The sequence below is a fragment of the Geospiza fortis genome, unplaced genomic scaffold (assembly GCF_000277835.1).
Source record: "Geospiza fortis unplaced genomic scaffold, GeoFor_1.0 scaffold54, whole genome shotgun sequence".
Taxonomy (NCBI): domain Eukaryota; kingdom Metazoa; phylum Chordata; class Aves; order Passeriformes; family Thraupidae; genus Geospiza; species Geospiza fortis.
Window position 1 is genome coordinate 9,974,586 of NW_005054301.1, and position 7,694 is coordinate 9,982,279.

The following is a 7,694-nucleotide window of genomic DNA, read 5'->3' on the forward strand; positions in this document are numbered from 1 at the left end:
TGAGACAATACACACATAGCATTCCTGTGGCAAATTTCTTCATCCAGAGCAATATTAAGAGGAAAGACTGAAAAAGTGTCTTGTTGCAACATCTATGATTTCGGAGTCATGTTTCTTAACAGAATAATTGCATACAAAAATATAATGTAAGGGGAAGTTGTCCTAGTCTGAAATCTTCAGCAGTAACTAGAGGAAGTGGTTCTGCTATCATCTGTTATTTTTTGTTGCTCATAATCAGATAGATTCTTAATTGCTTTTTGCAGTTGGGGATAAGCATGTGATGCAAATGTGTACATATTTTTATTTAAAAAGGAAGATGTGTGAGATTAACTGAGTCCCACTATAGTGTAGAATATGCAATAAAACATTGGAGTACTCAACTGTGAGATTTATTTGCTGTGTTTTTCACATGCTAATGCACTCATAATTTGATATTAAGAGTTATAGTTCTGCTTGATTTAAAAGCCTTAAAATTTTGAACTTTCTCCTCTGTGGCCTGGTATTCTTCTCTATGTGCTCTGAGTTGTGGTCTTGTGATGACTTTCTCTTGTGGCTTGTTCCTGCAAACTGCAGTCGGACATCACTGTTGGTCCCGTCTTCTCTATGCTTGGCTTCAAATTTCTCTACTAGTGCCCAATGTAACATAACACTGCAAAATACCTGGCATTTTTATGGCTCTGCATTAATTTTGGATGAAAAGCATTTCTCAGTTTGATGCCGAGGGTAATTTGGCTCAAATTGATGAGACCAATGAGCGACAAATTCGGGTATGTGTGTGTAGGCATTGAAAGACTGGGCTCTGGTTTCATAAGTTGTTCTTAAAGCTCTTCATGAAGTATTTAATCAGTCAGTGTTTCTGCTAAAGAAGCAGTCTTAAGGGGAGTTAAATTTCTCTTTGTCTTTTCCTCCCCTCTCTTCTTGTCTTGGTGCTGAAATTTCCTACGTTTGCTTGTATGTTTCTTTGAAAATACATACAAGAAAGCAATAAAAGGGCACATGAAATTCCCAGAGTTATTTGGGGTTTTTTTTGTTTTGTGTTTGTTTTGGTGGTTTTGTTGTTGTTGTTGAATGAAAGGCTGCGAGTGATAAGCATTACTGAACATAAAACATGTACAGAGGGGTCACTGTTTAGTTGGGAGCAGCAGTTACCTGCTCTTGTTTCATGTGGCTCTGTGGAGCAAAAATTTAAAGCTTGTGTATATAGAAAAAAATGTACAAGTCAGTTGAATGGTGGGGATCCTGCCACTCAAAGGATGTGGCAATACTGATTCACTTACACTAATGCTCTTGTTTAGCTTTGCCTTCTCTAACTGAAGATTTTGAGGCAGTCTTTGCCTCTGTGAGTTAGTTGGTAATAGTTTGTAGAAGTCTGTAAGTAAACAAAGGCTGCTCTGTCTTCCCAGTAATTATAAACATATTTATGTGTTGAATATTCCCACTCTGATATATTTCCAGTGTCTAAACTCCCAACTCATTTAAGTTCATTTTTATTCCCTGTGAAATTACCGAGATTCTGTAATTGTTGTTTATTTAAATCAGATTATTTCTGTGTGTGCTGTAAATATCCTGGGCCGTCATATGGCCCATTTGAAGTTGCTGGAGTTTGAACCTGCACAATTTGCCTTCTCCAGACCTGGGGCCTCATTATTTTGCCTACTAGCATAACCAGTACCCTGTAACTATTGAATTTTGGTCTGTGTTTCATTCATGAGTAGCTGCGTTTGGCTGGTGCTTTAAGGTTTTTCTGCCCAGCTGGCAAAGACCATCATACTCAGTTTCTCTTGTCAGAAGTAAGTCCAAGGGGGCTGGGCAGGAGTTTTGTTGATGTTTGGAAGACACTGAACGGGTACGTGCAAGGGTGTAACACAGGTTTGAGCATCGATGTCTCTCCGTGCAGTCAGCTCAGATGCACTGCTAACGATCATCCCATTAAACTTTTAAACAGGGCTGCAGGAGTAACATTGATCTCAACTGTTAATGGCTGGAATTAAACGTGTCAGGCTGGAAGGCTTTCTCTGGAACCTGTTGGTTCACTTGTTAGGCAGATGATAATAAATCTTGCTTTCTGAAGGCAAGAACGTGGATTTGAAGTCAGTTAAAATACCACTGCAGTGCAGTGAGGGTCATCTTGAAGCTAGCAAATGTTCTTCAGCTCCGGTTTTCAGCAGTGGGATGGTTATGGCATTGATTGTGTAGTCAGCCCAATGGCAGCTGTTATGAAAACACTGGTGGTTGTTATTATTACTGGTCATTTTTCATCTTAATCATTACTATTATTCATTATTGTTTTTTTACTGTTACTCATTACTGTCAATGAGTAACAGCAGTAGTTTCTTAGAGGAATACTATGCACTTGTGTATCTGCTAGATTAGTCATTGGTACAAAATTGAATCTACATGTTTATTACCTTATATCAGATTTAGTGCAGAATTATGTTAATACTTTTAAAATTAGAAAGATATAAATAACTGTTACTAAGGTAAGCGGCACTTTATTTTCTTCACTACAACGTAGGTATAAAGGACTTAGACCCTCATCTAGATTGTTCATTAGATCCTCACCTGAGCCTCATGCTCAGAGAACTGAGGTTGATCAGATTTCTGTTTAAGCAGCACTTGTTCCTATGAAAGAGAGACAAACTAGTGGATCAGAAAACAAATGTAAAAAATTCTAAAAGAAAAGAAGTTTGTAAGTACAAACTTGGTCTGTGGAATAGTTTCCATTACTTGTGTCACTCTTCATTGAAATAATGAGTCATGCTTTAAAGGCTGATTTTAGTGAGAGATCAGTTAGGTTTGCTTTATTGCAGATTACTTTTTTTGATACTTCTTATTTTTTTGTTCATAAGCAAAATAGGCCAAGAGTTGGAAGGAAGAGGAAGAGTGAAATTCATTAAGTTTCCATTATTGCTTATAGCTTTTTCATTGCTAATGTTACAGGTTTTGACTTAGACTTCCATGTGAAAGGTACACAGCAAACTATGGTCCGCTTCCCTCATCTTTTAAAGCCTGAGGAGATTACCTAGCTTGAAGGGAGCTTGATCCACATAATGGATCTATTTATGTTTTGTACTCTGTTATAACTGTATCATGGGTGGTCTGTTGGTTCTGCTATTTGAAAGACAGTAGCTAAAGGCAGCTACTCAGATCAGTCTTACCCTGGATGAGTCACTTTTTATTTAAAAACTACAGGTCCCTTTTTTCTCATTGTGGTTGGTCAGAAATTTCAACATTACTGTTGTTGTTGCCTTTTAATGCTTGATGTACCCTGTATTCCTTTCAATTTACAGGGTGACATTCCATCTAGTGTTTGCTCCAAGAGCTTTTCTGTGCTCTTTTCTGACCTGTCTTGAACAATCCTGCTTGTCAAGTTGGCAGTTGATAAATGAAAGAAAAATTTTAATAGTAAGTAGGAACAACTTCTGCTTTGGCCAATAAATCTTTTTGCCAGTTTTGTAGCATAGTGTAAATGTAAAATAAACTTAGCTCACAGGAGAAAAAAAGGAGGAGTTTTTGATTGATCTGTTCTTGTAGTACTGATGGGAAAGTAGTTCTTGTAATTACTTCAGTTACCTAAAGACAAAATGAAAAGGCTAGTGCATCATGTTGGTTGGCCAACGAAGATTTCATCAGGCATATGTACCTTTTTAGTTTGGTTGATGGCGTAGCATACATCTCATTTAATTAAATTTCACATTTGTTCCCCAGATTTCTTTTTCATATTGAGAAGCATCAAAATTATATCGCTGGGGGTAAAGCACTATCAAATAATTCAGCATTTCTAAACACGGGTTTCTTGTAAATAGAGGCTCATCTTTACGTGCTTAGTTTGTGCTTGCATTGATGTACTGGGGCTGAGGATGGCCAAGCAGCTCCAGTTGCTGACTTTCCTGGTGCTTGACCAGCCCAGAGCTTGGATGTGCCACACCTCCAGTTAGAGCAGTGTCCCACCCTGTCTGGACACTGTGGCTTTGGGTTTGATGTTTTCTTCTCCTTAGAAATTGCCTGGAAACATGTTGTATACATAACAAGGACACAGTTATTAACCCAATGCAGCTCGTTCCCAAGTTCTGTGCTTGTGTTCAGCTTTGCGCTGTGAGCACTTTGCCTTTTGCTCTGTTCTCTGCAAAACCAGTGTGCTGCAGGAGAACTTAATGCCCTACATTCTTGCCCTGCTTCTCCCAAGTTTGTATGCATGTGCCCTTCTTTTATCATTACTTTTGAAACTTCTTAAGTGTCCCTGGTGTGCAGGCTTACAGCTTATTGAAGGGAATAAGTGTTTGAAATAAGTTTTTTGCATAGGGTGGGGAGTATGCTGCTTTCTATACAGGTTCATGGAATTGAGGTTTGCTTGTTGATTAGCAGTGGAAAGATCAGATCTGTGATTTTAATTTTTTTTTCCTGCATGGACAGTTCTGATTCTACAAAACTAATCCTTGCATAGTAAGCAGACAGCCTTTTAATTCAGTCCTAATAGTCTTTTTTGAGAAACAGTAGTGTTTCTGGTCATGTTAGCAGGTGTTCATTATAGAGATCAGCAACTGCACCAGAACATTTGTTTCTTTCTTTAATTTAGGCTAAAAATAAATAAATTTATATTGGTTTTGTAAATGTGTGCTTAAACAATTGGAGTGTTTCATTTAGAAACAAGTTATTATTGTAACTTGAGATGGTGTTGCTTAGGGCTTTCTCCAGTCAAGTGTTAGAAACCCCTGAGCTTTCTGCAGTGTCTCAACACTGGTCCCCATGGCCGATAATCCTTACAGTAAGTGAATTTTTTTTTTCTATCAAGAGGGAAGCTTCTTGGTATTAATTATGAAGTAAACAGTCTGTCTTCACCCTCTTGGTCACCTACCCTTTTGAAGGCTGTGAGGTCATCTTGAACCTTTTCTTCAGCAGGCTGAACACTGGTTCACCTGGCAAAAAGAAGTTTGGATTACTCTGATATCTACATGTGCTTTTTATTTGTTTTCAGCATTAGTCTTTTGAAGAGTGATTGAAAAGTGAATGCTTTTAAAATAACATGCAACTTGTATTTTATGTTCTACCAGAATAAGTTCAAGTTGAATGAGTTTTGAAAGGAAATGTTTTTGCCTGTGAATTCTAATATTAAAATTATATCTGGAGGCTAGGAGAATGGGTTGATAATCCTCATGTCATGTATTGATAGTATTGTACATGAATTTTTCAGAACAGTTGCATCACCTTTGCCAGTTCTGATGGTTGTTAGATAGTCTTTCTAGAAAATTATTGTGGTTCTAATGCTGTTTGAACTTACTTTTTACTGGTTTAGCATTAAACTGAGTTAAAAAAAACAGAAATGAGAAAGGTGATTTCAGTAGTTAAATTACCCCAGTTGTGTGGTGTATATGGTGGGTCAGTTGAATTTAAATGTAGTATATAAAGAGCTAATAATATTCATGGAGGTCCAGTCTTTTTTGATGAGCTATTACTTAATAAACATTGCTGGTATTCTAAGGCTTTGGAATTCTTATTTTCTGTAGAAACATTTGTATCTTATATGCTTTCATTCCTAACATTGATCTTTTTATTAATTATTTTCCTAGAAAACTGATTTCTTAACATCCTTTATACAAAAGCCTGGAGCAGCAGAGAGACAGTTTTTACAATGAGGAGAAATTATCTGCTAGGTGAGTTAAGTGCCAGTGTCTGACAACAAACTCTGCTCTTTTCAGTTAGGAAAAACAACTGTGAGTTGTAATCCTGAGATGGGTATGTAAATTGAGCAAGTTGCTGTGGTTGTAGGTGGTTTTGATATGGTAGACATTTAAACAGACTTTGGGTGAGGGGAAAAAAGGAGCATTTGTGACTTACACATGTCATTTCCATGCTAAGCAGTGATGAAACTCTACACTTAATCCTACTTTTTTTTTTGTATGTTTCAAAATGCGAGGATAGAGCTGAATTCTGTGAGTGTTGTAGGAGTGAGATAACTGATAAATTGTGAACTTCTATGTACCTAGGCAGAAAAAATATGTCGAGGTATAATGTGCTATATATATTTAGATCTGCTTGCCATTTTATAGTGTGGCGCCTTGTCAAGCTGCTTGTTATTTCAGGTAGATTTGAAGTGACAGTTCATGATGATAAATTAAATGTGAATAATTTTTTTTTTTTGTGAGTACATTTTACATAATGTACTCACATTGTGAGTGGTAAAGGTAACCTTCTGCTCTGTGTTTGATGACAACATGAGTACTGAATTATTTACCAATGCTTTGTATTGCCTACCTACTACTTGAGGGATCACTTTACACTATAATATTGTTACTGCATAGGAAAAGCTGTGTTCAGCAGTCTTAGTGACCTCTGAAAAGGATAACTTGCTTGGGAGTTTAAAAGATGGTTGAAATTTTACCAGAATCTCCCTGTTTTTATTTGTGAAGCCTACAGAATATTCTATTTTATATTTTGAGGCTACATGGCATTTAGATATTGGGGGGAAGATATCATTAGAAGTATTTTCCATCTTGGTTTGCTTATCAACAGTGTGTAAGTTCTCAAAATAGTCTGAGAGACAAAAGTAAAACATAGCTTCTTTAGAAATTTGAGTTATGAAACAATCTTTTCAAGTTTCAGTTTGGGTTTTTTTTCCAGAAGAGATTATTAGAGGTTTGCCCAGCAATGAAATTCTGGGGGTTTTTTATGCCTTGCTTGGCATAAAAGTGAGAATTTTGAGAATACCAAAAGTGTTTGAATAATATGTCGGCATTTATATTTGTGAATATAATTCCCAGAAGTTTGTTAGTTGTTGGTTGCGGCTTTTGCTGCACTTTGTTCTTGATAACCAAATCATTATGTTTGAGGTCAGTTGGTCATTACTTTCAGATATATGATTAAGGACTGGAAAATCTCACTTCATGCAAAACAAGGTGAAGGAAAATCAGTCCTGATATATTCAGGTGTGTATTTAACTTCAACTTGCATATTACATCAAGACCGTTATCTCATTTTCAAAAACACTTGGTATTACTAAGGACATCTAAATAAAACTACTATAGTTTCCTTTCTATGTTAGGCTTTCCTTTGAAATTTTAATTTTAGTAAGTCTAGCATTAATGTATTATATGTGTTTGTTGACTTTTTATTAACTCTTTTTTTCTTTTTCTGTTTAGGTGTTCAAACTTCTGATTTGCCAGATATTAATGAGGAAGAAAACTGATTAATGTAGTTTTGGTAGTTCGTTGGAATTTTTTTCATTCCGCACTGTTAGAAGATTTGAGAAAAAGTTCAAGGAATGGAGTTAGCTCACAGTTTACTGCTTAATGAAGAAGCATATAACCAGCTTGGTGAATTTCAAAAAGCAGAGTTCATTTTTGAATGGTTACAGTTTTTGGAAAAACTTTTACCAGTGACTAGCAGAGTAAGTGTAATAAGACTTGAGAAGAAAAGCCCATCTTTTTATTATTTTGTTTAAAATCAAAGAGCAGCCTGCAATGTTATTTCTCTCATGTATTGTATGTACAAGGAGTAAAAATATATTCAGTGTTAGCGGGAGCTTTCTAAATGTTATAAGTTCTTGGTCACAGCCCTTTTAGCGACAGAGCCACTTGTCCAGTGAAAGGAATTTTAATTGTTTTTAACTCCTATTACTACTGCAAGATTTTGCAGACCCAATATGAAGAATGTCAGTAATACTTCCACCTAGTTTTGCACAATTATTTGATTCTTCT

The 7,694-nt window shown here is 36.2% G+C and overlaps 1 protein-coding gene across 3 annotated transcripts in view; it reads left to right on the forward strand.

The window, feature by feature from the left end:
* Positions 1-5,568: 5,568 nt before the first annotated feature.
* Positions 5,569-7,694, forward strand: part of HEATR5A (HEAT repeat containing 5A) — a 55,448-nt gene continuing 53,322 nt past the window's right edge. For 2 of the 3 annotated variants that reach the window (XM_005417495.2, XM_031064469.1), the window contains exons 1-2: positions 5,569-5,651; positions 7,137-7,384. In XM_005417495.2, the coding sequence (XP_005417552.1) occupies positions 7,259-7,384 (126 nt within the window). In that variant the 5' untranslated portion in view covers positions 5,569-5,651; positions 7,137-7,258. The remainder of the gene's footprint in view (positions 5,652-7,136; positions 7,385-7,694) is intronic. The other variant, XM_031064465.1, reaches the window with a different exon arrangement.